General features: G+C 39.8%; 1 protein-coding gene across 5 annotated transcripts in view; it reads right to left on the bottom strand.

Moving 5' to 3' along the window:
- Nucleotides 1-25,680, bottom strand: part of mrtfbb (myocardin related transcription factor Bb) — a 42,327-nt gene extending 16,647 nt beyond the window's left edge. For 2 of the 5 annotated variants that reach the window (XM_036566817.1, XM_036566819.1), the window contains exons 1-4: nt 25,508-25,680; nt 12,253-12,326; nt 8,955-9,187; nt 1,492-1,557 (exon numbers count right to left, since the gene is read on the bottom strand). In XM_036566817.1, coding sequence (XP_036422710.1) covers nt 1,492-1,557; nt 8,955-9,099 — 211 coding nt within the window. In that variant the 5' untranslated portion in view covers nt 9,100-9,187; nt 12,253-12,326; nt 25,508-25,680. Of the gene's footprint in view, nt 1-1,491; nt 1,558-1,901; nt 1,922-3,173; nt 4,875-4,927; nt 5,091-8,954; nt 9,188-12,252; nt 12,327-25,507 lie in introns of those variants that run through there. The other 3 variants (XM_036566818.1, XM_036566821.1, XM_036566820.1) reach the window with 3 other exon arrangements.
- Nucleotides 25,681-26,863: the final 1,183 nt, after the last annotated feature.

Raw genomic sequence — 26,863 nt, 5'->3', positions numbered from 1 at the left:
GAGCAAAACTGGAGCAGTTTTGCACTCCCACCAAGACTTCGGGGCCTTTTCTGTATTGATATGGCCTAGAATGCTTGATACCACAACAAGTTTTCTCAATATTTGTGTTAGAGGGGGAGAATTTGCAATAAAACTGTACAAATCTGTGACGACTGTAAGCCTGGTCCATTTCTTCAACTTGTTTTGAACGTAGTCTCGTTTCAGATAAAAACAAGAGAGAAACAAATTGGAAATTAAGTGCACCTCTGAGAAATTTCTGCAGTCAATTATTCAAGCAAGATAAGGAGAAAAAGCAAATTGAAGTGCAAGTGAATGCAGAACATCCAGCACTAGTACTGCCTCACTCTAAACTAGGCACCGGCAATAGTTATCATGATATTTTCTTGAAAAGAAAATAAACAATATTATCAATTTTACTGCTGGTAAATGTAATCACCTCTGTACAAAAGATGCAGACTTAGAATAACTGTGAAAGCACTGATACGATTTACACACTTAATGCACTAATAATGTGGTGACTGGACAAAACTGCAAGCTCTTGCCTACGTTACAATAGCTGGCTGGATCTGCATGAATTTTTTATCTAAAAGTCCTAGAAAGACTGGCTAATGTAGCTAACAAGGGATAGGAGCTTATACTTCATCAGTTAGCATTGTGTAAACTGCATGCAAGTAATCTTAAACAGACTTCCTTATGTGGTTTCTGGCACTTATCTAGAAAAATGGACAAAAGTAAGGCTGGGCAATATGACAATATTTACTGTTATGATAAACTACATCACAATATGTTACAATAGGCTTTTCTGAGCATATTGTGAACATCATCAATACTTAAAAAACTGCATTATTAAGAGATTATAAAGAGAGCACAATTAGTCCTGGTTAATTGGATTTAGTGCAGTGCAGTATGTGAAATGTTGAATACAAATCACTGCACACATAGTACTCCTTTGACATTTTTTAAACGTGGCACTACTTTCTTTTGTCCAACTTATCAAATGTCCAAAGAAATATTGTGTATCGTTAAAATTTACTGAAGTATCATAATACTGCGTTTTTGCCATATCGCCCAGCTCTAGACAAAAGCACATTGCATAAGCTAAAAACAGCAGTAGCGGCCCTGATGTTTGTCTATACTTGTTGATTTTTACAAATAATAGTGTGTCATAGAACGTGAGATAACTCCAAACACCAAACATGTTTTGGCTGATCTACCACATTTGGAGTAAGGGGAATACTGTGTAAATTTGATATTTTGCCAAACTATTTCTTTAAGAGACTTTATCATAGCCAAGAACAGACTGATACTGTTTTGCATCCACAACAGTGGATTAACTGATAATCTTTAGCCAAGGCCACGTAAGACTTCAGCAAACTGACAATTCCCTTGTGCTCGCCTCCCTGGTGCCTGTTTCAGGAGGGATTAATAACTTGTTTAAACATTATTAGGTGGCATTTAGTTGTTTTGTTCCAGAGCAGGCTGCATACTCACGTGGCATGATGCCCTGGTCCACAAGCTGCTCCCGAGTGCGTCTCTGCTGTAGTCTGAGCTGCAGGACTGGAAAGGAACAGAGACAGTGCCGTCAGCTTTCAGCCACACAAAACTAAGCTCCATTTTTTTACTTCATGCGGTTTACTGGCTCCTCAGTTTCATATAGCCTGAAGTGGAGTAATTCTGTAAAATAGTAACACATGCCAGACATATCAAGGTCACTTATTAACCCACTGAGGCCAAAGCTAACAGAAAAACAGATCATTCATCATTTTAATATATTTAATCCATAGTTTGCGAACCCACAGCCAAGATTATTCACTCTTCTTTTTTACCCCCATTTCAGGAAGATTACTTTTATTCCAAAGTAATGAAAGAAGCAGTCGGGAAAAGGGATTGGAGGGACTGACCTCAAAGTACACGTAAAGCAAACATGTTATGGCTACAGAGAGTTATCAACACTGTTGAGAAAGAGGCTTTTTGAGTGAAAGAAAGACTAACACACAGCCTGATGATCCTATCAGCTGCTTCACGTGACGTCAGACAAGTGTTGGCTGAACAACGTCTCTTTCGCAAGTGCTAGGCCATAAAAAGTGAAATGCTTAGTCTTTCTCTGGATGGGTAGGCAGCGATCCATTAAGCTTTTGGAACATCAAAAGGGAGCAAACCTCTGAGCAAAGGAGCAAAATGTGGAGTATTACGCAGAGCCCGTAAATCCCTGGACAGTGCTCGATGTTATTTTTCCGTCATCATAAACCGCAGGAGAGGCGCTCAGTTTAAACATTTATAAACATGTAAGGAAGAACGTGTTACTTCAGCACAATAATGCTACTCCACAGTAAAAATATCTGAAGGGTAGGGTAATGGGGAACGGTGGTGAATGATGTCATGGCATAAAAAGTGTTGTCCACTAAGGCTAGGTGACAAAACAACAACAGAACTAGCGAAATAAAAGATGGATTGATAATGTGTGTTTGAAGTATGTTTGATCAAAAGATTACGTTTTTCTCTTCCTCATTTCAATATTAGTAAGGTAAAGTGAGGGAAATTGTTTTTGAGACCAGCTGAGTGCAATGCTTCAATGCCTCATTCTAAGGTGATTGGAAACTGAACTCTCTATCATTACTGAACATCAACAACACCTTTAAATAGACTAAACAGTAATTCCTCTATGGCTCAATTCAATCTGTTCGCTGTCACTTAAGGATTTAAGTAATCCCTTCCATGATCACGTAAATGGGTGTTATGTTTTTGTTGATGTTGACTGGTTCCAAAAATCAAACACCCTCTGAAGGGAAATATAATATTATTTATACACACACACACGCATATATATATATATATATATGTATGTATCTATCATCTGTCTTGTCTCATTCTCGCCACGCCTCACAGGGTGAGAGAAAAAGGCATGCCTCTCATTAATATTAGCACAAACCAGCGAGACAGTAAGCCGAGTTAGCTAGCTAGCAAGTTGGTTTAAGTGTTGAAATCACTCATTTTATGTTCTACCTTGATTATTTTGTATATTACACTAGAATGTGCCTTTTGCTTTCTTCAAGGTTCAAATTACCATTCAGACCTAAAACTAATCATTAGAAATGCACATAATTATCAAAACTGAATATGTAAAAAGATATTGTCACAAGACTATATCACCAAGCCCTATTGTCCACACACACCTGCAAGCCTTCACAGGGTTCAGTCTTACTCTGAATGGTCTGCAGAGAAGGGGCTAGCACACCCTAGCCTGCTGTGGTCCCAAGAGAACTTCCACTACGTCTGAGTGGGGCTGTGACTCATCCTGGCGAAAATAAACCCAAATGCTGTGAGAACGAGGCCTGGGAAACGGCACTGTCCGGGGGCGGCACAGGGGGGCTGGGATTAGCGTGGACTCACGCTCCCTGTAGGCTTGCTGGACAAGGAGGTTGTAGCATGGGGGATTGTTCCTGGATCACCCCCCCACCATCCTCTCCTAAAACAAGGTTCAGATCAGAACACTCTGTGCCTGTCCATGTTTTCTTTTATGACATGTGCCAGGGGCTACATGGGTCTAAGAAGAAGATCGAAGGAGGCCTGCATTCATTTGGTTGCAATATCAAAGCAGATACCCATTAAAAATCCAGACTTATGCCACAAACGACTGGCTTTGTGCACCAAATGAAATGACGCTGACCACATGTCCTCCAGATGTGTGGAGTAATACCGCAGCCCTGTGTGAACATCAGTGTGTTAGGTACGTGCACCACTAGGGGTCCAGCTAACGTTTATGAGGCTGATGTCAGTGCTGATGATGACGTGGTTTCGCGTGAACCCTGGCTGACCCATGTGATGCAAGCTGGCTCAGCCACACACTCCGACTCTAGAATAAAGAAAAAGTATTCAGTTCCTCTTGCCTCGCTAAGACTCGGAGGCCTGATCCGATCTAAAATCCTCATTCCTGTTCCTCTTGACTCAACCGCTCACGAAACGAGAGGCTGGAGTACTGGCCGTTCAGCACATAAATAAAGCCAACTGGCTTTGTTATGGCTATTGAGCCCTTTTCACTCTGACAAAATTCAGTATGTTTAAGTAACAGACTGACTTTGCACTACACTATGTTGATATTACCTCTAGAAAATAAATATCCCCTGCTCTTGAGATTACTGTATCTGCACAAGTGCTTACAGAAGAACAGGCCTTAGGGTCTTAAACAATGTGTAGAGCCTGAAGACTAATTTATGGATGTGAGGTTGGAAACCTGATAAATGGAAATACACTTTGGTTGATGGATGATATCAGTGATGGGCAGCGTCCCAACAACCAATAGCTCATACTTTAGAGTTAGGTACTTCACACCATGCTATACTTCAACAGAGAACCAGACTCCAAAAACAACCCTAAAGTGCTTGAATGTACAACTCTTGAAACATGGAAAAACATGGCAGTGGAAAAACTGCCCAAAGCTCAGAAGATGAATGCCACACATGCAGGAAAATAAACAGCCATGTAACTCATCAAATCTTGAGATAACATACGAGTTTAAGTTTACATATATGTGAACTTGAATTCCTATCTCAAGATTACTTGCCTGTTATAGTACAGGCTATCTGATCTAATATATCTATAGCTATACAGAAATAGTACACGACAGAACTCTTCAGGAAACCATTACAGGAATGTCCATCATCATTATCATCAATATCATCATCACCTCTCTAAGACGACACTCTTTTGATTGGCTTCACACACAAGAAAATAATCTGAACTATTCTTTGGTCGGCTCCAAAAGCTTTTTAAAACATATTCTTATTTTCATTTACACAGCTCCTCGATTATCACAGGTACGTCGACACAAACCACCACTCTGCTAGCTAAATTTGGTTAAAATTAGCCTGAAAGTGCAGAGCGGGTTTAGCCAAAAGCAGAGCAAAAACCGCGGTAGGTGGGAATTTACCCCTGCAGACGGCTGGAGCTTCAACCTCGAGGCAGGCCATGGAGCCGAGAGAGGGGGCCGACAGTGGCCGGGTCTGCAGTCCCATGGAGCGGCGAGAGGAGCGTTACCGAGCGCTGCGGTCTGTCAGGAGCGGCGAGTCAGTACAAGCCGAGCTTTTTTCTCTTTCTCTTTCGCTCGCGCGCACACACACGCACGCGCTTTCTCTCAGTTCTGCTCTCTGTGCCGCGGCTCAGCCCATCATCGGCAGGGGGCGGGGCCACACGAGCCGAGTCTGTTAACCCCGTTAACGCTCCGCTGTCCTCAAAGGGAAACCGCGGACACACGACTAAACTTCAATACTGAGAAACTTGATGCGAAATAGGCGAGCCAGAAAGCAGAACGGCCAAGTTCCACTTTCTTTTTTTCCACGTTAATGTATTTTCTGTACGGGTTCCAGCACATCCTGAGAAAACGAACCGTAAGAGCTCGCTCCGTCCAAACATGTCACTGAGCAAAAATGATAAAAACAAACACGCAGCGCCACATGGGACAGCAGTGTTTATCCCTGTCACTGTGTGGAGGTGGAAACAGACACTAGCCCTGGCTGCTTTGGCTTTATTGGAATTTCAAATGTTTCAAATCTCTAAGCCACTTGTCCTCCTGGGTCTCAGGGGTGCTGGAGCCTATTCCAGTGGTCACTGGGCAGAAGGCAGGAAACACCCTGGACAGGTCATGTTTCGAATTCAATGTACAATTTTCAAAGTTAAAAAATCTCCTATCACCATTAAGGGTACTTTTACACACACCTTCAGACTTTACAGTTTGGTCTGAAAATTTGGTCCGACCAAAAGAGGTGGTCTTGTTCTGAATCAAGCTGAACCATGGTTTGCTTTGTTTGCAGTGCGAAAACACTTTTTTGGATGGTTTGGACTTTTGGACCAATGACAGTAAGTTAAGGCAGGCTACTGTCACCCATATAAACAATGAAAGAACAAAAAGAACCGGGAGAGAAGTAAAACGAGCGTCATTAGCACACGGGGAGAGGATGAGACAAAATATTAAATTGTAACGGTAATTTTGTCCAACGAAAAGGTCAATTTGAAAAAATATATATATATATAAATATAAAACATAAAAATATAAATATAAAACATAAAAATGCCCAAACATCTACTTTATTTTCTGAGACAACGAGAGAGAGAGGATATTTGACAACATGCTGACGTCAAACGCACACACCTCTACAAACCAATCAATGTCAAGTGCAGGGAGATGCAGCTCACGTATGTGATGACGACAGGACACAGGTGTGTCATGCAAAGTTCTTTAGCACGCTTGCTAAACTTCAATGTGAAACAAGAACCGGATTAAATGTATACAGCATAACAAAAATATGAACCTTGGTTAGGACCTTAGTCCAGGCTTTCAGGTTTGAAAATGCCTGAAAGTTTCAGCTGCCTTGTTGCTGTTTTCATAACTGCTGCAAGGGAAAACAAATACTTTAATGCTTTAATATTTTCAGTCATTTGGACAGATAGTTGTTCCAAAAAAAGCAGAAAGTAAAAAATGTACTGGAATAATTTCTACATGCCACTTATGCAACACATTTTGGATTTTCCTAGGGGAAACATTTCTGGGTGACACTGACAGAGGCCAAACAAAACAAGACCTTTCACAAGGGCAATCAAGAAAACCTCAAAAAATCAGACAGCATGCAGAGAGTAAAACACTGGAGGGTGATAAAGGGTGAATGGCTGAAATTTCCAGCCAGTTACTGACCACTCTTTGGTACCCTGATAATGAGTCAGTGCTGACAAGTTTAGGCAGCAATGTCTGCATCCTTGACTCCAGACCTATAAAGCCCTTTGGACTTAAATTCCCAGGGAACACAGGGTAAACTATTCAAAATATTATGATAATAAAATTTAGTGGTATATTAAATCCATCAAAGTTTATCAGATAAAAAAAATACAAATATAATAAAACACTACTTAAAACTGCTTAGCAGGCCTATCTGTCTGGGCATAGTCCTAATCTTCTAATGAGCATGGATAACTGACATACCTCAATCCAACACTTCCCAGCCTGCTACGCCACTGAAGCAGAACTAAACACAGTGCGAGCATAAAGAAATGAGCAAAACAAGCACTACATATGCAAGTGGTGCTGCATCCTGTGACTAACAACATTATCCACCTTTTTGTGGCAGGGTCTTAAAAAAGGTAAGGCAGACAGACAGACAAATGAGCTGGCTTCCCTTACTATGTTGTTGGCATTTGCTCGGTTGTTAGCTTTCACGCTTTCTTTAGCTTTTGCGCGCTAAGATTGACTCTAACAAAGACAGATTGTGGAGGAACACGGTTTTGCTAAAGTTGTGTGGGTGGGACAAGCCTCATCAGCCTGTGATTCGTGAGGGTACATCTTATGCAAGCATTACCCAAAATTAGGACTAGGACCCAGTTTACACTGAAAGGGTAGAATTTTGACTATTTATTGGACAATGTACATGTGCATTGTGTGCCCAAAAGAGAAAGATTAACCTAATTAGAAAGAACAGGTTCCCTGGGGTTTCAAACACATACAATTCAAATATAGATCACATTTCAGTCTATCTGTACCTATTCATGGAAAAGTGTAAGAGTGTTGGAAAACCATGTGAGAGTCTATGAGGTATACGCACAGAGAAAACACTTTTGGAGGAAGGTTGGACAGAGCCTTCCTGATAGCCAAGTGATGCATGGACACTAGCCAAAGACAGTGGGATGTTATTGCAGCTCACAGCTTGATGCTCTTGCAGATTGTGATCGATATGTCTCTAGACAATGAAGAATCAATCACAAAGAGAGTGTATGCTGCAGTAAGCTTTGAGGAGAACTGTACTAACATGCCATGCCAACAGCAGAGGGCTCTTAATATGTCAAATTGGTGGCATGAACTTTCATGCTACACATTTATACAAGGACAGTTTAAGTTCAATCAAATTCATTCCAGTTGTACAAAATCTCTCACAATGTCAAAGCTGACATACCCCAGCAATATCATCTCAAGGCCTGTGTACCGTGTGAATATTATGATACCCCATGTTATTTGGAACCCTTTATTTTGGGAGTGCCAGAGGTCAAGCCTTTTCAGTAATGATTTGTTAGACATGAACCAGCGAAAACAAATAAAGACATTCTTCTTTCATTTTTGAGATAACAAACTCAGTGAGTCATGGTTTCAATTGTACTTCTAGGGAGCAGGGCTGGGTTGGGCTGGGCCTGGGGGTAGCTGAATAATAAGGGAGCTGAGTGGTGACTGGGGGGAGCTGAACTCTGTGCAACAAATTACCCTGCAGTCTTGAGCATACACTGACATTCACTCCTCAAGTGGTCCTCTCTTGGGGAGTGATGGCCACTGGGAGAATAACACCCACTGCATTGGTGGATCCCAGGGACCAACTGTATGTGAAAATGTCAATGGCTAATGAAGCGCGGTTCAGTGCCAGCCTGCCCGCTGGACCAGCCCCTCTGTGCCCTTTCATTACAGTTCACATGCCAGTAAAACATTTCCAGCCTGGAGCTTTGGCCACGATTGTGAGAACCGAGCGAAAACAGCCACGGAGGTGACCGAGGGAACATGAAGTCACAGTGACCAGAGGTCTCAAGAACGCAGTGAAACTTTTCAGCGCCAGGGAAGTCAAAGCAGTGACAAGGATCAGCATCACTGAGCACAGGTCTGAGACCCTTCGATATCGGAGGGATCTGGCGATTGAGGTTGACATGGAGATATATCATATTAGTTTACCAGTCATGCACCCAGAAGTGAGCCAAGAAACCTCTGGACAAGAGTTAAAGGGGCTGTTTAAGCCATGATTATATGTTGGCGTCTGCACGCAATTCCAGTGTAATTCCCCCACTTCTCTCTCCACAAACAAATTTCTCAGCTGTCTGGAGGGGCTTATTTTATCAGTGTCAAAACAGGGCTGGCGCTTAACAGATGATGAGGAAGTAGGAGGTAGAGCGGTGTGCTTGTGTAGAAGTTACGCTGCCTTTGCGAATTTGCTCACCGTTCTTGCGCTCCCTGATGGGTGGAAGACTCTGACTAGGCTGCAAGGACAGCTCCTCCATGTCATGAGTCACAGCTTCACTCCTGGGGCTCGGAACCAGAACCCCCTGTTCCCCCTCTGCTCCCAGACTCCCTTGAGGCTCCATGTCTCCTTCGAGGGGGGGAGGAGCAAGGGTCTCCCTGGAAACAAGGAGGGGGTGGAGCCAGCAAATTGTGGGAACCTCAGAGAGTGGTCTGGAAAAGAGAAGCAAAAAGACTGCATTGTTTTGGAATCATTACCACCATTAACAATCTTGGGTGGAGTGGCCAAGAGCAAATTGGGCTTGATCACAAACATACTGCGTTTGTTATGAACATGTATTAAAGACATGCCTACTTGTTCTGTGAATGAATGAAGGAATGAATGAAAGAATGCTAATTAGTCGTTGTGCCCTTTACCACACTTTAACATTACTTTTTTACATTACTGATACTGAGCAATATAATACAAGCATGTATCTATCACAAAACATTCTCTTCCCATCTAGAACTACATACAGTATATAGACCTACATGCTTGATGCACCTTTATATGGCTCCTGTCCAAGAAATAAAGGGTATTTGTCTGGAAGAAGCTTTATGCCAACCGTACAGATGCAATGTAATCTAAATGATCTGCGATTCTGAATCCTGTACAAAACATAAGAATCCGTTAATCACAGATTCACTAGTCACTCTTATTCATTTCATTCACTTCAAGTGGAAAATATGGATCATATGGGAACCAGTTTGAACAACAGAGGGTCTTTTGATCCATGTTGGCGCCTTTGGACTGTCCTCTTAACTAGCCTATCTAATCTGAAATAGAGAAGTAATGTACATGTGGTGCCAAAAAAAAGGAAAAGAAAAAAAAGGAAGTCTGCAAACATTGACTGAAGGACTCCACCCAGGTGGTATCTGTGTGTACTAAAGGTAGTGGAAGATGATATAGTAAAATTAAAATAACATTTGCATATGTCTTATGCAAATGTTATGACATATCGTTCTTAAAATTTTCCCCAATTTGCTCTGCAATTCCGATGCATGCAGGTCTCTCTCCTATTGCACAACTATGGCTAATATAGACCTTCATCCAAAGCAACTGAGATGAAGGATTTATACGTCTCACAGTAACCTAACCTATTAATACCTATTAATTAACTTCTCATTATAGTTCAATTGTACTTGGAAGAACCTTTAAAAATGAAACTTGTGATGGCAAATGCTTTAATGTAATAAGTTGCTTAGTAACTGCTTGGTGCGCAAACACAAAGAAAGAACGCTGCCATTCCGCTTTGGCTCAGTGATCGACCAGAGTTAATGAGTTGTTGCGAAGTTGCAATGATACTGTATTGTATTTATTTAACCTTCATTTGACAAGGAAGCCTATTTCTATTTCCACTGGCTAAATGTTCCTTTGAAGGAAGTGTCAAATTCACATTTTGTCATCAAAATTTTTGATAGAAGCGTGCCAGGAAATTACAATTTGAAAAGAAACCAAACACAAGTCACTCAGCACAACACTAACTTCTTTTTTCAGAAAATTTATTTCATGAATTGATGATCTCTGAGCTCAGTTTCTGAAAAATATCAACAAAGGTTATGTGGTTTTCCAACAAGCCACAACCAACACATTCATTACCAGTGAATCATTCAAACCTTCCTTGACACAGAGCACAAAATAATGAGGTTTCAGACCTAAACCAACTAATTGATACAGGCAATGTCCCGGCTCTCCGAGGCAGCAAGACGAATTCCATAGGCTGCCAGCAACAACATAACTCTGAAACCACTTACTAAGAACCCAAACTGGATGAGAATCCCAGTCTGTATTTCTACTCAGATGGTGCAACTGAAGATGGCCTCTTTTGGCCACCTAGGCTTATGGTGTAACTGAACTCAGATGAGGAATATATCCAGCTTGACGTCTGCTCTGAAACAGAAGCTGCTTCTCACCTTCATAGATTAAAAGGCTAGAAATCAAAGAGGGCTTCTGACAGGATGAGACAGACTTGCTGGTGGGAGTTGGACCAATGGGTGTAGTGTGCTCCTGTCAGAATTAATGCCTCATTTGGCTAGATCACTCTTTCTTGCCAAGCTAAAGACAGAGCGACTAGACTTTGGCACAACCGTAACCGTGCTTATCCAGGGCTCTGACCAAGATATATGTCTGCCTTGGTAGCACACCGAATAGCTCAAAGATAATGTTGTTTATCTCTCTCTGAGTCTCTTTTTCAACACAGGAACTAGCAAGATTGGGCTTTGGAAGATGGATTGGACTGATGTAAGAGATTACAAACACTCTTCATTCAGCCTTATGCATTATATATAACATTTAAATGGAGTTTAAAGCAGATCAGTTACTTAAGCAGATGCCAATGATCTTACCATTTCATCATCTGCAAACTAAGAAAACGACTGATGTTAGATTTAGAGACTGATGTTAGTCTTTTTCCTAAGAAAAAGCCAGTAATTGAATACAGCTGAATAAAATTAGGCTATTTCGTCCTGTTATTTTTTCACACAGGGGTATCCCAAATAACACCCACCTCCTTCTCGTCATCATTAACCTCTCTCTGGGGCCTGGTGCTTAGCAAGGCGGGTGGTGGGAAAATGAGGGGCAGATCCCTGTGGGCCGCAAACCTTTAAAGCTATGCACCCCACAGCTGCCTAAAAGTGGCAGAGTTAGCAGAAGGGCTCACGCATGCAGTAGTGGTGTGGGAGTATTTAGCTTTACATTAAAAAATACAGACACAAATGCTGCTAATCTAGATACAGAGCAGCAGAAGGAGTCTAACTACTGGACACTCCAGCTTAAAGACGCATTTGAAACGCAGTATTCTGTCCATCTCCTAGACCTGAAACAGTCCTAAAACCGGACTCACACCACAGTTGCTTTAAACACTAGAGGAAAAGCGTATGAAGATCAGCAGATGGCGTTATAGCCCTCCACAGCCCTCTGGTGGAGTGAGTTACCATCAGTATTTGAAAGGAAGTATCATATTCAGAACTCTGTAGCCTAATATCCAGTGCATGTCATTGTTGGTACACTGACTAGGAGTGCTTTTACAATTATCTCAATAGAGGACTGGTATTCTTGTTAGATAGGATTTAAAAGAAAATGGAAAATATTGTTAGGGAAGAATTCATTACCTCTGACACATCCTAACTTTGCAGTGTAATATTGTAGAGATGCGCAAAACAGATAAAAAGGGACTCTGCCATAGCTCTGCTTTGAATTACCTTAATCTGTAGTCTATCCAAGAAGAGTGGAACCTTACCTGTCACAGAAGAACCACAGAAGGAGATCCTGTCTTTTGATACTGCTGTCAAAGCTCACTAGGTCATGGTGACTCTGCAACAGATTAAATATGAGCTTTTTAGTGGCTTGATTCTAGAAGTTGTAAAAAATGAGTAATGCCCAGTGTAGTTACCAAAATTTTGAAAGAATGAAACTACAATAAGCTTTCTGAACCACAACGATACATGTTTTAATACTTGTGCTGGATCTCTCCCTACGGTAGGTTGAAACTATATACCCTTCCTCCAGTGTGTTAACTGGTACCACAGACAATTTTCCCCAAAACTGTCACCTTTGGTTATGAAAGAATATCTTTGTTATGAAAGAACTCAAACTTTTCAGTGAGGTAAAATTTTTAAAAGAAATAAAATCCTTATTGGCACTTCACTTAATACTGTGCACCATTCCTTTACCAAGATAACGGTGCTTGCTGAAAGGTCCAACTATTTCCTGATTTTAATATAGAATCTCTTTGTATCTGATAAAATCCATCAAGTACCAATATTCCCAGGGCATCAGAAATAAAATCAGCTACACGGCATCACAAATCCACCATCATACTTCACAGTGGAGATTAGATTCTTTTCAACATAAACTTCATTATTACAAACACACCTCTGTTTTTGCGGCCATAAAGCTCTACATTTGCCTCATCTGACCAAGGAATCTGTTTCCACTACTGTCCTAATGATATTCCACAAATTCCAGGCTCCTATGTTTATGGGAAAGCAGATGCTTTCTTCCCATAAACCATTCATCAGTTTGTTGGTGTGGAGGTGGCATCTTGTAGTTTTGGAAATGTGAAGAAAGGATGCAACTCCTGAAACTGAAGAAAGTCTTGCCTCTTGAACCATCCCTCTCTCTGTAAGAGCTGTCAAATACACCATTCAGGTGTAAAACTATTGTTAAACTTGTTTTTAAAAGTTAAACAACCTTTGGACTCATTTCATTTGTGTATTCTTTGATTTTCCCCATGTTGATGGATGATAAAGTGTGTTTGGCCTGCACATCACCTCATATACCCAGTGAAACAAGAAGTTATGACCAATTAGGATGATCCTAAAGAATCGGATGTAGATTTTGTTTTACAGTGGGACTGCACAGCCCCATTCACATGAAACCTGAATGTGCTTTGCGTAGGTGTCCCAATTGAAGACATTTCTTCTTTATGAATTTTAAATGGGAAGATTAATAGATTACTAGCCACAGCAATAAGCACTTTATGAAGCTACAGAGCTCAATTATATCATGGCACGTTTCCTTCAACTATGAAGTTTTGAAAATTTCCCCTCATGTAGTAAGTAAATTAGCATCAAAACAGGTTGGCAAAATAGAAGAGTTGTTTGCCTCTGATCAAACACGGTTGCTATGGAAACTGTAATCTGGTCATGTACTGATAAGTCGGGCTAAACAATAGCAGGGCAGATATTTATGGATGAGGGCCTCTCCATTGAAGAGCCCATTAAGAGATATGGAAAACAAGCCCATGGAAGCCTCCCCTGCACTATCAGAGATTATCCTCCATGCTCCAGACCCCGCAGAAACACATCCTTCTCGCAAAGGCAGGCTTAAATATTCATTGAAGTACACTTCCACACAATTATCCTGCTAATGCAGTTGAGCAGTTTATATCAGTGTATAAATTACTCATTCCTTTTTGTGTATGTGGGCTCTGAGCAGACCAGCAGGCCCGCAGCCCTGGTACAAGCACCTTCTATCGCTTTTGATTTCTATGACGAATGGATGAAACGCCTTTTCATTTCCAAGATGTGCAAGGTCTACACGCTTAACTGAGTTAAACAGATTCATTTTTTCTGCAGAGGGTTGGATTAAATGACCCAGTGAGCGCGGTGATCCTGTTATCTCCTGCAAATTAAAGCAACGGCCTGATGGATGTCTTAACCTGTTCAGATATACAGGGCCCGCATGGCCAGCTAAGCCAGGGATTGCTTTCTTGGCTGCAGGAAAACGCTGTGCCTTAGTCTTACTCAACACCGCTTAAACAGAGTTCACGGTGGGAGCTTGTAGGATTTGAGCAATCAGTGCCTCTGGATGACGCACAACTTGTGCTTCGTCTTCCTGAAGCGCAATTTCTAAACCTCAAATTGCGACGAGATTGAAATTTTGGAGGAGAAAAGCTCGCCAGAATGGGCCGTAATTGCACTGGCAACAGCCAAGCGGAAGAAAAAGGTCTGAGCTCAGGCTGGGCAGAGAGAGCGCGATGCCTGCCGCGCCTCAGCTTGTTAGGGCACACTGCCGAAGGATGCATCCTGACTCCACCTAGAACAGGAAGTGACACGCATGACCGAGTGCACAGTGTAAACAGTTCACATGTCCCTGAGGAGCCCCAAGAAGAGGATGCTGGTGATAATGAGAATCAGAATCAGGCATCATTGGCCAAGTATGTTTGAACATACAAAGTTTTTGTCTTCTTTGTCTTAAATTACACAGCAGCACATGATACTAGTTACATTACTTCACTAGAACAGCTGCATAGATCTTAGGGACATAAATGATTGAATGGATGGATTAACTGGATTAACATGTCATCAGCTAAAACATTCATTTAATTTTACTCCATTTCCAATAAACAACAGCTTATGCAAGTCAGCATATCTAAATCTCTGAAGTCATACCTTAGTCTGTGGTCAGTTTAATGCCCATATTAGCAACTCCAAATATAAGATGTATTTCTCTATGGCAAAAATGTGCTACACAAAAAAGGTTCTAAACTCGATATGTTTTGTCCTACGTACATTTTCCAGTGAATGTCACTGGACTCTCTGGATTACAAGGCCGTTAAGGCAACACCACCTACATCTAATGTAGTACTGCCAAAGTAACTTAACTACCACATTTGACAAAGCCTGCTGGTTTGTTTGGGATAATTCTGTTCATTTGTCTGTCTTATGAAATCAATTCAGTGCACAGCAGTATTAACAAAATTCATATTTCAGCTCTTTCAGCTCAACATCCTCATAATTCCAAGCATCCAGTGACATTCAGTGAAAAATGTCTTTTTGCACAGAGAAATCCAGTTCAGACCCAGAGTTTCTAATATGGGCATGAAATCAACTACAGAATTATGACAGGAATTCAGTGGTCTATTTGAACAGCTGGGTTCAAGTTTAAAAACATTTTTAAATTGCATAGGTACCTCTAGATAGGCCAAGTAAAATATGAAGAGCACAGCTAAAAACAGTGGTATTTGGGGACGACAGCACAACTACAACAGTGTACCATGTTGAAAGCAAACATTCACAATAGAAAGAAGTATTCTGTTCATGTTTTTCGAGAGCTACTAAGGTACATTAAGCCAAAGGCTAATCTAAGTCATAGCATTTATAATTTGTTTTAGTAATGAGTGGTAAAAACAAAATGTGGAATTTTTAAAAATGAAAGTTTCAGTAGTTTTATAATTTATTTTATGTTTTATATTTCATCAACTTTGTAAGTTTTGGGTCTTATAATAATATACAAGGTAGCAACGTATAGTTTTAACCACTCGGTTTAAACAGGTTCCTATGTAGGGTGTGTTTAATACAGTTTCAAACTGTGCCCACCTTTCAGAACTACATTCTACAGTCCACACAAGGACAAGGAGCACTTTTTAATATCAGACGATGTGTGCACTCATAAATGTAAGTATTTTATTTTATGTATATTATTGCTATAGCAACAGCATTGAAATGCAGTGTGTGTGTGTACTTGACATGTATAAATCTAATAGCATTGAATAGATTCTGACCCTGGTCAATCATGCCTCTTTAGAAACTAACATTGAGTAAAAATTAAATAAGAGTAGTGTAATGTGGCTTCCAAGTAGGGCTGTCACAATCATGAAATGTTAACTGCTATGATTGGCTTAATTAATTTTTTACACAACATTAAGTGTAGAGTGTAGTAAAGCTATACGTTCTTCGCAAGAGTGAAAATATAAACAAAAAAACTCTCATTCTGCTAGCATACATGCAAAAAAAAACATTAGAATTGGCTACATAGCTAACAAATCAACATACATTACTCTGTGCTGCCCTGTAAACAGGTTAGAGGACCAAGTTAGTTTTTGTTTTCATAAAACTCAAGATGTCTCAATGACTACATTTATTGCTTTCTTTTTTTCACATTTATTTGCCTCCACTTAAGGCACCAAAATCACATTTTGTTTGTTGCAGCATAATATGGCTGTAAAATCTAACAACTTTGGAAAAAGACTGCAGTCATCTCAAATAATTGCAATCATCTCAAATAACTGCAATTCAATTATGCAGTAATTGTGACAGGCCTATCTGTAAGCGCTCTTTGTTCACGAGCGTAATGGCATGAAGAAAAAACTTTCTGGTTGTGTTAATCTTCACAGGTGCCTTTACTGTAACAGACAGTCCATAATGTTCTCAAGTTTGCACATAAATCGGTTCTCAAAATTAAAGTATTTATTAACTTTCAACTTTCACTAAGTACCAGAAAAAGTACTGAGTGAATGCAAGCAATAAAAAGCTGCAGTAAAGAGGGAATAAACGTCAGTGCATGTCATCACATTGCAGAGAACGCAAATAGGAAGTGTGTTTGGCTGGAACATGTAATGGGTGCACTGCAGCACTTCTACCAGCTATGAAATTCTCCCCACAACAAACACTTGACTGACTCACCCACAGTAAAGCAGCAGGGGGTCAGCTGGGTGGCTAAATATATCTCAGAGACAAGCCAGAATAAGCAGCTGGAAAATACAAAAACCCCCCTTTGTGTGTGTGTACATGTCTGTGTGTGCGTGGATGTGTGTATGTTTGTGTAGGGAACGCAAAGATCAGGGGTTAGCACAAAGACAACAGTGTGAGACTCGCTTGAGTGAGAGATGGTGGGGGGGGGGAGGGGAATTCCTCAACCATTCCCAAAAACGATCCCACATTTTTTAACAACTTTCCCAGAAAGCCAGATAACTCCCTAGAGGGTGTGGGTGTACATGACCTCTGCCCCGCCCATTTCTCCTCGGCGGCACTCTCAGGCTAGTGGGCAGAGCTCAGCAGGGGGTAGCTAGTGACGGGGGCGGCTCGACCGCAGCCTGAAATAGCCTCCTGTCTGTCCTGGAGAGCTGGATGTGATTTGTTAAGAAAGCGCTTTCGAAGCGGTGTAGTAATGATTTATAAGACAAACACTCTGCCCCAAGACGACACATGTGCTTTAGTTTTGCAGCATCAACAAAAGATTTACTCAAACTTTATCGTCAACAGTTTCACCTCAGGAACAGGAAATGCGTGTACGGACAGCATTCCGGATTACTTATTCCAGTTACTTATTACTACAGCTCTGCAGGCAATCGGCATGAGTCATGATGATGTAATGTTTTCACCAAAATCAAGAGACAAACAATCTTGTAAACAGCAATCTAAGCTGTTTATATACTGTACACAAAACACACATGTGGGAAGAACAATAAGTTCTATGAGCAGGCAGTTCTCTGTGGTCCAATAGTTGCTTAATAGAATGGCAATCGGACTAATGTCATGTCAAAACTAGCTATTTTCCCACTACGGAAACCCCCATACATCTTTTCTTCAATCATTAAAGCAAGTTTGGACGAGCCTGATTTTGCATTAGACTTCCATATGTCAGTATGCCTCTAACGAATCACTAATTCTTTTATTTTAATGCTGTGAGGATCTTAACCAAATTATAGATGTTCACAGCATTTGTTTGTAACATGCGATCCAAGAGACGGACTTTGTCAGTGGAACGTCGCTCTGGAAATTTATAGGATGTTAGACTGTAAAGAGAAGGTGCTTAAGGCATGGTCCTCCTCCCAAGCTTTTCATAACTCCATTCATTGTTGATCAAATAATGCAGGCCAATCTTCAGTCATGTCAACCCAATAAAGCAATGAGCTACTTGAGGCCACGCATTACAGTGATTTTATTATGGTTAGCAGGTTTACCATCAAATTTACACAATTTTCTGCTTAAGCCAAACATAGATTGGCCATTAAATTATATACATTTGGCCATTACTTTTGGTGCCCAAAGCATGCTTCTTTATTTTCCAGCGGAGCCACGAAGGTATTATATAAATAGTTTTGGGTGACGCAGATTTCCATTACTTGTTTGCTATATTAGCCTTTTAGCTCTGGTGCAGAACTAAAGAAGCAGACTTTCAGTCTTGGCTGATCGACCACATTTTGGGGTAAGGGGGAAATGGTGTAAATTTGTTTCTTCCTTTATGCAGAGTTGTTAGGCATGACATAATATGTTGATATTCAACAATAATAATAATTGAATATATGATTAATAATTTGCAACAGACAGCTTGAACAGCACAATCTTTTGAATAACTTGGCACAGTAATAAAGAATTCAAATGAAGTATGATGTCATATGTATGCATACCCCAAGCTTCTAATGTGGCTCAGCCTATCAAATTTTAGAACCAGAACTACTATACTGCAAGACATATTACAATTGTGATATTTAGCACTACATTCATGCTATATTCTAATACCTAATTGTCAACTTATATGAGTCACCTTTTTTCTTTTGTCAAGCATTTTTGGAGGTATATGGCCATATAAGGCTGCGATATGGGAATTAGTCTAACACAGGTTTCCTGTTGAACGTTGGCCAATTAACAAGATTTGTTTCTCAGTTTCTGTTTTATTAGACTTACTTTCCAAAGAAATTACCAGATCAGACTGTGAGTGGTGGGGTGGTCAGGTAGAAGCATGGGCAAGCTGATTTATGACAACACATATCACCACACATGAGAAACAAGTCATTACTGGCCAGAATAAAAATGATCTGTTACTGATTTCAAATGGTAGAAGTGTTCTGTATGGGTTTCAATTAATTTATAATATAACAAATATATAATATTTGTAAATAATATGTAAATAATTTTTCCTGTCTTTAGAGGTTGACACCTACGCTAATATTCTATTTGCTACTACACTAATAAGCAACTTTGTCTTGCAGTCCCGCAAAGCACCGTCCCATATGAGACAAGCTGAAAGATTTGGCTGGTCACTGTTGCTCATTACTTATCCCTGTGTTTCATTTGATCTCACTTCTGAAGAATGAAAAAGATTCTGGTTCAGCAGCATCAGGGCGTACAAGATCAGCACAGAAAATCTCACTAGAATGCAAATGTCAGAGGTCCGAGGAAGGAGAAGACATTGCTCGTTTGATATTTGAGCCAAACACTTCACTGGAAGCATGAAAGCAGGAAGGATGTTTAAATGGTGACATCATCGCCACAATGATCATAGAAAAACATGCCTGGCTTGATTTGTTCACGTTCTAGCCGAGGAGTGCAAGATTTTATGTAGCACAGTTCAACCGCAAAAGATCAGAGCTAACGTTTACCCCCATAATAACAGGTAACAATAACAGCATCCCAGCCTTCGACTTCAAGTCAAACAGGCAACACAGCAGGCTGAGAAAACAAAGTCCAGACCACCAGAGACTCAACATGCTTTTACATTGGCTATAAATACTGGGACCTCCAGCCCTGCTCTCTCTCTCTCTCTTAAGCACAGCTGTGGCCTATGTGGCCTATGTCCTCTAACCCAGGCTGTGAACGGGGAGACTGGAGACAAAATCAAAATGCTGTTTTCCTTGTTTGTGTCCTGATTTTCAGGAAGGGAGCAGTCCTAATCATACATCCTATGAGCGGGTTGGTGATTTCGGAAGAACTGAATGTGATGTATGTGTGGTGTGCCTGAGGCTAGGGCAAGGAATCTATCGCTTGATGACCCTTGTGGTGGGGCCTACATCGAGTGTGTCAACGAGGACTGTTCCTGAGCATCTGTGGCACATATGCTTGCTTCTCCATAACATCGCAAGTGGAACAGACAATGTCAGACAATAGCTCAGCAAAAAATATATGTACAATTTTCCTATTACTCTAAATGCAGGCAAACTGTGCAAACTGCATTCTTAAATTACCACATACTTCCCTAAAATAGTCATGTTGTTAAGTAATCTTGAACAGATATGTTTATTAGGGATGCACGGATGTACATATATGCCAATGCCGATTACAAAACCTACTTACAAAGATTCATAAACTGTATAAATCAGGACTACATCTACCTGCATTAGCATTACAGAGAAATGTAGCACTTTGAGTAACACAGTAACCCAGCATCACTGACACATTCTGCTCTTCTGGAATGCCATAAATATGTCATCAAATATGTAAAATATATGTAATAATGTAATATCCATTGTTGCACTTTCAAATTTTTGAAATTACAAAAGATAATTTTTGTGGGGTGACAGGCTGATTGCCAAAAAGGTAAACAGCTTATAATATTGCTAATATTTTCCTTTGAACCTCCCACATCAGAGACACTGCGTTGTCATGGAAAGCTAAAGCACAGGTTGACTGCATGTGTGAAAACACACTGCGTTCACACTGAGATGTGCCAAAAAACTTCATTACCTTTGATTTGTCTCAACAGTACATGATTATTATCTATACTATGCATTTCCTGTTAATAATTATGTTTGTTTTTGTGTTTTACTGTTGGCATTTAAACTGAGATGAGTATTAACGGACCACATGCAATGGCATAACAGGATACAATAAAAAAAAAAAACTTAACTGCAATCTGTTTGTTACAGAAAAAAGGCAGTAGTCAGATTACAGGTGCATTATAAAAATAGGGTGAATACCAGCAGAATTACATTTAAGCTGCATACATGTGAACTCACTGTCTTTGTCGAAATACACCGTTTCATTAATGGATATGTCACATGAATTGTGTAGAGGAGAGATTTATGAAGAATCCTCCTCCTCAGTTCACAGTGTTTTATTCATTCAATATGTAAAGTTTTCTATTTAGGTGTTTAATTTTTATTGGCATAACTAAGAACTGCAGTGTTTACCTGGAGATATCTGAATCAGGCGTATACCCTGGTTTTACATATCATCTGATTCTACAGCAGCAACCTGATCTGGAAATAAACACTTTTACTCTCATTTGTTGCTATGTAAAATTCTACAGTTTGAGTGGCCATAAACTTTCAAATTAATCAAATTTTGGCTAACAGTAACTTGCCAGATGTTAATGCATTGAGCTAACATGAACTTACAATTCTGAAATGTGAAAAGAAAGCAAAAGTTTTGTGAGAGGTTAAGTTGGTCTCATTTTTGGACTAATGGTTTCTTTCTCCAATAGCTTTAGAATGATCGGCGCAAAATGACAATATGTACATTTATAATATAGGGATGCACTGATACCTTTTTTTCAGACCTAGTACAAGTATGAGAACATATTTTTCAGTACTCCCCGATACTGAGTCTGGTGCCATTCAAAATAATGCACTGTGCCCAAAATACTGAGCAAACTCGCTGAGAAACTGAGCTACAACAGCTCATTCAGCTGAGGAGGAATGTTTAAAGTGACCTATGACATTGTATCTGACTGCCATGGTGTCAGCAACACTTTACTGGGTGATCAGGCCCTTGTTCACTGTCAGCTTGAGTTGTTTGTTTGTTAGCGTGGCAGAGTACACTCGGTGTAAATCACATCATATCAGCTGGTAACGGTATCGGTGCTTTTTTTGAGGTTGAGTATGTGTAAACGAGCATGGTATTAGGTCGAGACCCGATACCAGTTTCAGTATTGATGCATCCCTAATAGATTACTTTAATGTAGTAATCCTTTGGATTAAGTTACAATTACATTTTTAACAGGTAATCAGCAGTAATACGTAACAGAATACATTTAAGCTATTTTCACATTTTAGTACGGTAACTCAGCATACCTTGTTTAGCTAGTTTTATGTATGAAATCTAGAACTTTTATACGGTGTTTACCTTGTATAAGCTATAGCCTCTTGATGTTAGTCCTACCTGCTTGCCAGCTCAAATTTGCACCCCGTGGACATACTGGTAAAATTTAAACCTCTGTCCAATGCTGATCTTGTTTTTAAGCAAATATCTGCTGATAAAAACAAGATGTGGCTTCTGACACTGCATGAGATATCATATATATTATCTATAAAAATTGAATAAATTCAGGCTTTGGTTTAGGTGTTATTACTGTTTTCAGCTATGCAATTTACTTTTGTTCATGTTGCAAAACTAAAGAAGCACATATCAAACACACTTAGGTTTAGGTTAAATTTTTGTAATTAAGTACTGAAATACTGCTTAGCACAATAGATTGATATGTTAGCACAAAATATACGCAGACATTGAGGCTCCAAGCAGGCACAGCGATATGTTCAGAGAAATTGCAGTGACAACTGATACTGTGCAGACAAACTAAGGCTACCTCAGATAAACAGACAGAAGACATGCAGCACCGTGCTTTTAAAGCTCCCCTTAAACATTACTCTTAACACTTGTTCTTGACCTGAGTGGCTCACCAGAACACCACACTACAATTCTTAAGAAGCAGTAGTTGGAACAGAAATCACACTCTGTGTAGTCCAAGGTGGTCTATCAAAGAGTCCTGCAACAATCATGTTATATTACACTTCTGATTGTTTAAAAAAAATCATGGTGCATAGAAATACACAGTTGTGTATCTTGAAGATCATAAAAAATGTGAAATTTGACTTTCTGGCAGCGATCGCATTTTTCATTTGTATTTTTTTTGCTTTTTTTTTTCAATTACCTTAAAATTCTTATTCAACTTACTTCTTGGGTTTAATTACTCAGGTCATGTTTAAGCCTTGTGCCTCCAGCACAATAGGCATATCACTGAGGTCATGGAGAAAGCTTCACTATGCTCTCCAAGAGAAACTCCCATCATGGGAGTCTGTGTGCTTAACAAGATTATTACTGTACAAAGGCTTTCAAATGAACCATGAAAGCTCATTTAAGTTGACCACAGCAACATGTGCCCCAACAACCTGGGTGGTGCAATCACACTGTTTGTCTAACTCATAAGCTATTCACATATATATTTACTGTAATGTACAGTTTCTTTCAATTTTATTAACTGAAAAGTTGAAAAAAAAATTGTGGCATATGCAAACATTGGATACTCATTCAGTTGTAAAGGCTCAGAACTTAATTAACTTGTTAGGCCTCATTAGGTAGATCAAAACTGTTATTAGGACTTGTAATAAATTAGGAATTGTAATAAATCCTCTGATTTTGCAAACTTTATGCTACCACTCCACAACCACGGGTTCCTCTACGGTGAGCTCTGCAGATCTGAAAATGAAGCTTACTGATGCCTACAAAGCATAAAAAAGATATAAATGCACTTCCAGCATGCACTTTTTTAACTTTCCAAAATGTCATTAGGAAAATGGCATTTAAGCTGCACTGTGGAAGTCCAGACAAGATATGGAATACCAAGAAAACGCTCTGATAGAACTGCTCGTATGCTGGCCAGAAAGGCAAAGCAAAACACCTATATGACAGTAATTTCAGCTAATAAAGGAGAGGTGATGCACCACTCTACTGTGCAGCATTTCTTGCACAAACACAATCTGCGTGGATATGTCTTCAGACTGTTCCTGAACATCTGTGGCACATATGCTTACCTGCAACCTGATCACAAAAGTCTGGCTGAAGTATGCAAAACAACATCTCAATAAATCAGATGCATTTTGGGAAAACAGTGCTGTGAACTGGTGAAGTAAAAATGTAACTCTGTGGCCACAATCACCAAAGAAAAAAAAGAGCAGCATTTGATGAAAAGAACTCCTTTGTCAACTGCTTTGCATAGGGGTGGATAACGGTTTGGAGTTGTGTTTCAGCCAGTGGTGCAGGAAACACTGCACAGGTGAATAGAAGAATGGATTCCACTAAATACCAGAAAATTCAGGATGCAAACATGACACAGTTATTGAAGCTGAAGCTAAAAACAGGCTGGCATTCCTTATACAGGACAATGACCCAAAACCTTCAAATCCTCCATAAACTACTTCAAGAAACACAAGCTGCAGCCTTTGGAATGGCCCTCACAGCCACGTTAACTTAATGACGTAAAGATCACTGAAAATCTGTGAGTGGATCTTAAACATGATGTGCATAAAAGATGGCAAACGAATATTGCAGAACTAGATGTTTCTGCAAGGAACAGTGGGTGAAAATTCCTAAAAAACAGACTCCTAGCTGGCCAAAAAAAGCATCTGTAAGCTGCCAAAAGAGGTGTTACTAATTACTGACTTAGTGTACTGTCTAAACTATTGCTCATGCCATGATTAGGCTACTATTTTATTTTTTCTATTTTTTAAGTTAATCCAATATAAAGTAAAGAAAAAATGTTAAATGAAACGGTTATATTTACTTCTTTTCACTTCAAAAACCAACAGAATATATCAATCAGCTTAGGTGTGTCTTTATCCACGCAGGTTGTTCAGCTATCTTCATTCATGCTGGTAATCATGTCAAAAAGATCATATAATTATTTTTCCGCACGGTTCAAGACGTAGCGCTCAATCTCCAGGAAATACAGCTCATGTATAGAAACTAAGCTGTAAAACAGCCCATTTTGGAGTCATTTTGTGATGTCACAAAAATCAATGCATTTAAACACATCCACCTAAGCAGTTTAGCTCCGCCCCTTCTCACTGACGTTATAAGGACTTTATTTTTTTTGAACGAAGCACAACACAGGCAGCCAGTCAGTGCATATGTCATTCACATGTAGCACTCTTTATGGAGCAGCAACAAAAACAGCCTGTTTAATTCTCACGTAAAAATAAATAGTAATCATTTTTGGTGCTAAAAAATCACACATCGTAACTCGACCTCTGGGGGGCGGCGGGAGCAGAATACAAGAAAATTGAAGATATGAGCCCTTTAAGTAATGATAGTGCGGCACGCTGCGGCTCGATTACCCCAAAAAGTTCCATACTGCACAAAAGACTGAACACTCAACTAACAGAGCCCCTCGAAAAACCGTTAAACCAACAGAAATGATGAACAATTACTGTAGTGAAGATTAAATAAAGGGTGGAGGAGCTGTGCTGTGAGTGGTCTTCATACGGCCATTCAACTTCTTCGCCAATTGTCATTCATTATCAGAAGCGCTGCATGTTCTCATGACTGGGAAGGTCGCACCTAAATAGACCTGCCGGTTAAACAAGTGTCACTGACACTAATAGGAAACCAGCAAAAGCAGGGGTCGAACAGCCGGCCACACTCCAAACCCAGCAACTTCTCCAATTTGCATTACACAGTGCAGCAACTACAATATCTCATTCTCAGCGGCATCGCTTCTCAAACTAAACTACAAGAAAAAAAAAAAAAACTGACGAGGAAATGAAGCAGCCTTACCGTTTACGCCGAGTTTCCAGATTATGAGCTTTTAAACAAACTGAATGACATGACTGAACCAAAACGAAACACTAACAGGACTTTTTTTATTTTTTTTTCGTCGCTGGAACTGAAGTTGTTGCTCTTGGAAAAAGATGGCCGCTCCTCCTCTCGCTGGATGCGATGATGTAATCAGACAATTAACCCTTCATTTCCAAAATACACGTCAAGTCCTTCACATCTCACCTGTCCTGTTCTCCACTTCAACACCGCTTAAATATAGCACCATTGTGTGGAGACAAAAGCCAGCATTATTTTCCTTTTTTTCAAATAACAGCAGTGAGTCTCTGACAAGACAAAACAACAGCCGTGCTGTCACTGTTATATGTAACTACTGTGTAGTAGCAGATTAACAGACTGTGAACAGAGTAAAAGTAAAGGAAACACAAAATAAGAAGAAATCATATAAAATCTTAATAGGAACCAATTAATTTGACAACAAATGATATTAATACGATCTTTGGGTGATGCTGCCATCTGGTGTGTCACGTTCGCACTTCACACATGATCATAAAACTATTGAGACTGCATCCAAAACCGCATACAACCAGACCGCACACACTGCAGTGTTGAATGCATTACTATTGGTAATATTGGTATTTTGACATACTGTTTAGTATGTTAGTATGCAGTTTTGGACGCAGCCTTAGTCTTGCTACAGAAAAGACATTTAAAGGGTTGTACCTGAGGTACAAACTCAATTACAAGAGCACTGATTTCTTTACACAGGTTGATAGAGTAGTAGTAGAAGTAGAAATAAAAGTGACTATCAAAAAAAAAACCTATTGCTGTGTATATATATATTACTTTTCACGTTTTACAGTGGTACCACAGTAGTCTCTATAGCAAGATTTTCCAGTTAACCCTTTAAAATACTAAGGCTTATTATTCAGTAAGTACAGGGACTTCAATGCAATGCTGGGGTTAAAAGATTAGGATCCCCTTCTGATGACGTATCTTGAAGGTGAGAGGAACATGTGAGAAACTACATCATTCAAGATATGTCTTTTTTATGCAAAAGGAAGCCAGAGGCTATGTTGGCAGTTAGGACTTCTTTATTTTAGAGTGCTGGATTCCCAGTGGTTGTCTGATGTATGTATGTTAGATACTACAGTGAGAGAACACTGATTGATAAGAACACAAGAAAAGAAAAGATACAAAATCATGAATTTTGTCAAAATTCAGGCTGAAGGATGCAATCATGCACGAGAGAATATTGCCTAATATGAAAGATAGTATATTAAATGATAATTTTTGGCCTCTTTAAGTATTGTGTAATTTATAGAACTTCAGTTGTACATAGTACACCCAACATCT

Source organism: Colossoma macropomum, unplaced genomic scaffold (assembly GCF_904425465.1).
Source record: "Colossoma macropomum unplaced genomic scaffold, Colossoma_macropomum, whole genome shotgun sequence".
NCBI lineage: Eukaryota > Metazoa > Chordata > Actinopteri > Characiformes > Serrasalmidae > Colossoma > Colossoma macropomum.
This window is presented reverse-complemented; position numbering and strand designations above follow the sequence as displayed.